At 50.3% G+C, this 4,309-nt stretch overlaps 1 protein-coding gene across 1 annotated transcript; it reads right to left on the bottom strand.

Annotated features, from left to right (window-relative positions):
* Nucleotides 1-949: 949 nt before the first annotated feature.
* On the bottom strand, nucleotides 950-4,033 carry LOC307096212 (uncharacterized protein). Its single transcript, XM_079765778.1, has 2 exons — nucleotides 2,316-4,033; nucleotides 950-1,621 (listed from the first exon to the last, which is right to left on the bottom strand). Exons 1-2 carry the CDS (start codon nucleotides 2,965-2,967, stop codon nucleotides 1,371-1,373), a joined length of 903 nt encoding a protein of 300 aa, XP_079621904.1. The 5' UTR covers nucleotides 2,968-4,033; the 3' UTR covers nucleotides 950-1,370.
* Nucleotides 4,034-4,309: the final 276 nt, after the last annotated feature.

Genomic DNA, 4,309 nt, shown 5'->3' with positions numbered 1-4,309 from the left:
AAACAATGAAGCCCTATGGCTCAGTTGGTTGAGCATTGTCCTGTGCAAGGAAAGGTTGCCTGTTGATTCCAGGTCGGGTCACATATGATTGCAGACTGAAGGCAACCAATGATGTTTCTCTCTCTCCCCCTATCTCTAAGCATGTCCTTGGGTGAAGATTAAAAAAACAACAACTATCAGGCCTCTCAGTACTGTGGTTCTCAGCTCCCAGTGCAACCTCCCAAACTCCCACCACTGGTCAGATTATAGAACTCACTGGTGTAAGGGGAGTGCTCCAGTGCCTGAGCTACTAAGAGTAAATGGAAGTCTTCTCAGAGCGCCTCCATAATGGCTCAATTTACAATCCCCACAGGGGTCTAAGCCTTTTTGAAGGAGCCAAGGAGATCAATTGTGGAGCAGGAGAAGAAGGCAAAGGTGGCAGATAGGTGAAATATTAGGAAAGACTAGCAGATTTTTGTTCATTTACTGAGCAGTAACTAATGGGTGGAGATGAGAGAGATGTAGGATGGCTGGGAGATACACATTTGCTATAACTGGTGTATATATACTCTGTTTTTCAGTTAAGAGCAATGTAATCATTCTAAATACAAATGCATATGTAATGTTCTAGGGTTGAGGCTGCTACACTGCAGGCCAGTGGGAAAATAGAGCTTTAAAAATGTATGCCAACTTGGATATATCCCCTAACTCAAGTCTTTATTTCCTATCAATAATCTTTCATTGATATTCAAAAAGATCAATGGAACCTATTTTTATTTTCATGTTGCACAGTCTCTTGGGAAAGCTGCCTAGAAGTTAATGTCCACCTGTGTAGGATCAGGTACTCTCCAAGTGTTGCCCTGAGCCCTATAGTCCAGGATGGGGGTGGGAGGGTACGGACAGGACAAATCCAGCCCCCTGCTGCCCAGTCTGCCTTGATAAGTAAGGTGTTTTAAACAATCCGCAAAATAATTTGCACTGCAGAGTCCTTATTAGGTCTTTTTAATTGGACAGTTGCCCATATGAATGGAAATCAAAAGCAGCATACAATCATTCAATCTCCTAGCACTGGAGTATGTCCAACTGTTCTCCTGTTTTGTTTGGGTTCCACTTCAGTCCTTGTCTGTATGTGCACATACATTTTTACAGAGTTGCAACCACTGCCTTTTTTGTGCCCTGGTTATTGGCATCTAGTTTCCCAAGTAACATTGACACACATCTGTTCAAATCAATTGCCGTTCCCATCATGACTGACTCATTTGGCGGGAAAAACAAGTTTACATGCCAATTGGAACAAAGAAGCAAGGGTATGGGGGAGCAGCAGGGAGAAAGAAGTGGTGGGAGAGGGTTATTTCAACTTACAGATCATAAAACATTTTCCAATAACATTTTTAAAGGATGTATAATATTACACTGAGTGATTGATTATATTTTACCCCATGCTGTGGGACTCTTAGTTGGCTTTCAATGCCTAGTGAGTTAAAATGCATATAAATTACAGACTTTGAGAGATGATTATATTTTCTTGAAACAGGAGTCTTCTGTGTCCAGATCCGGTTCAAGAGAGTTGATATACTGTTTCTTTGTTGGGAAAAAAAGTCAGTACTGCTACCTGGAGATGCTGGATGCCTTAAAAATATTCCTGTGATTAATTAAAAAAAACACTATGTTCAGTTTTAACTTATAAAAGCAATCTGTATATCTTGTCCCATAATTTACAGAAATGTCAAGTTTTAAATTTAGAGTTAGACTAAGCTCTTCCTAGTTTAAGGGCCACACCTGTCTAATAAACTTAACACAATGCCCTTAGCTTCCTCACTAACAAATAACATGTGTTGGGGGGAAAATGAGAAAACAATGGAAAGGTGCCTCCTTGCAGGTGGTAACAATGGATCAATTAATCAGCTGACTATGTAAATTGGCTCCCTTTATACAAGTCTCTCACACATTATGATGCACATTTAGCAATGTTGAAAAACAATTTTAAAGAATACCTTAGAGGGTTGTTAAGGAGAATTTATAGTCTGGAACGAATTGCCATCTTTTTAATTGACACAGAAATGTTTGGCTGAAATATTGCTTTATTCACATTTTTGTCCTTGGAGGAAAATCTAGGCACACTGCAACTTGGATCGTGTGAACAATGGTGCAAGCTGACTATTTTAAGTCAGGAAAGGGCAGCGCGCAAAGGGCTGTTTGGACGACCTCAAACTCAGTGCCTTTAGGGGGCCCTGGGTAAAGGGCCGCTGCGCTTCTGGGAGGCAACGCCCCCTTGTCAGGATCACTTACTCCTCGCCCTCTGCCCCTTGCAGTCCCCAACCCGCCTGGTCTCTCACCTGTGTCCTGCAGGCGCCCACTGGAGGGAGCCGGATGGCGCGGGCCTGGTCTTCTGGGAGGGCTGGGAGCCACCGAGCCTTCTTCTGGCTCAAGGGGACCGTACAGAGCGGGGAGAAAGGGAGAAGGGAAGCTGGTGAGAGGCAGAGGCAGGAGGGCAGCCTCGAGGTGCCTCCCACTCCCAAGTGCAGAGACCGGCGGGGGCGGGAACCTGTTTGCCTGCAAGGCCTGGGGATTGTGGGCCTGCGGGAACTTGGGGCTGCCCGCGCGGGCAGGAGCCCACTCTAGGGCTTCGCAGCCTAGGCATCGCGGCTGTGGCGGGAAAGGAGGGGCGGGGGGCGGGGGCGGAGGCTGCGGGGGGAGGGGGCGGAGGCTGCGGAAAGCCGGGCTCGGCCAAGGTCGCTGGGTCGCGCGCGGCGCCCCTGGGAGCCCGAGGGTCCTCGGCGGCCAGAAGGGCCCCAAACCGCCCTGCGACTGCCCCTGGCGCAAGGGAGTCTGGGAAAGCAGGCGTTTCAGGCGGCTGATCCCAACTTCCACCCAGCTGGCGGGGGGGTGGGGGTGGGGGGGTGGCGGGGGCTGCAACCCCCGCTTCTCCAGACCAGAACCCTTCTGCCCCACCCCCGCTCCCGGGAGGATCGGTTCTAGGCAACCCATCCAGACCAGAGTGGGTTTCGTGTTTTGTTTATTTTAAGAGAACATAAAGCGTGGAAATGTTCCACACCTCCCTTTGTCTTTGCCAACAGTCCCTCACCTCTCGATTCGCCAGGTCAAAAATAAATATCTAAGTGATTTTCACAGGCAAAGGGAGCCTTCAGCCAGAGAATGAGCACTCTCTTTCCTAGGCCGGTTGTCAAGCTCCTAGCCTACTGAGAACCCCAGTGAGGAGCGGAGGTGGGAGGTCGACAGACGTGCAGCACTAATTAGCAACAATGCCCAGAGTTGTGCAGGTACCGAAGGGCCCCTGAATGGACAGCTGAGTTACTGCCACTTTCTCCAGAACTGTCAAGTCAGTGCCTTGCCAGTGGAGAATCCCTTCTGTGAGCCCCCCGCCCCCGCTACCCCCCGGGGCGACCAAAGTGGCCTTGGAACACGATTTCAGAGTGAAATTCCAGGACAGGTTTTGGGGGACAGGGCAAGGTGCAGCTAGAAATGCGAAGCCTCATTAAAGAGCCACCCCACGTGTCCCCGCTCTCCCTTGCAGACCTCAGATCGGGCAGGTCGGCCACTTGCCACGCCGTCTGGGACTCACCAGGCCAGCAAGGACCCGCGCCTCGAGCTGAAAGGCAACTCCCCGCAGCACAGCTAGGGAGGAGGAAGAGCATGGGGCCAGAAACTTTCATCGTTCCTGGACTCCAAAATCCTTTCCATGCGCACGACGTGAGGCCTTTTACCAGGAGCTGCAGAACGGGGACTGCTTGCAGTGGGTCACCCTCTCCCGTCCCCCCTTAATCTTTTTCTAACCCCCACCCCCATTTAGTTGTTGGGGTCTGAGGTAATCTCTTTTCGTTTTTGTCGTGTGGATGACATTCTAAGTGATCAGGAAGGGAATTTTTTTCGACCGCTTAAATTTTCCTTTGGGCAGGGTAAGGTGTGCTAAAAAGAAGTACCTTTCATTTACACTCATTTGCATATTGAAAGGCAGGCAAACGTTTGATGGAGGACAAACTCCCTAACCCGCGCTGCACTAGGACTTACCTGGTGGGTGGGCTCTTGTGGGATTCCCAGCCTTACCCGGGCAGCAGAAACAATACTCCAGAATACGGATCACCCACTGCAGTACTGTTCCCGCTGCTAGGGCACAGCTGAGTGCTGGCACCACGTCCCTTCTGGGAACACCCCCCCCTCCACCTCGCCCCAAATCCCCACAGAGTAGTGGCGTCCACCCCCAATCTGGTGTTGCCTCGTGGGAGGGGAAGGGCGAGGAGAAAAGACAGAGACATAAGCCGCCCCCCCCCCCCCCATCTGCTGCAGAGCTGGCCTTGGGAGCTGACGCCTT

This window comes from Cnephaeus nilssonii (genome assembly GCF_951640355.1).
Source record: "Cnephaeus nilssonii genome assembly, chromosome: X".
In the NCBI taxonomy this organism is placed as follows: domain Eukaryota; kingdom Metazoa; phylum Chordata; class Mammalia; order Chiroptera; family Vespertilionidae; genus Cnephaeus; species Cnephaeus nilssonii.
This window is presented reverse-complemented; position numbering and strand designations above follow the sequence as displayed.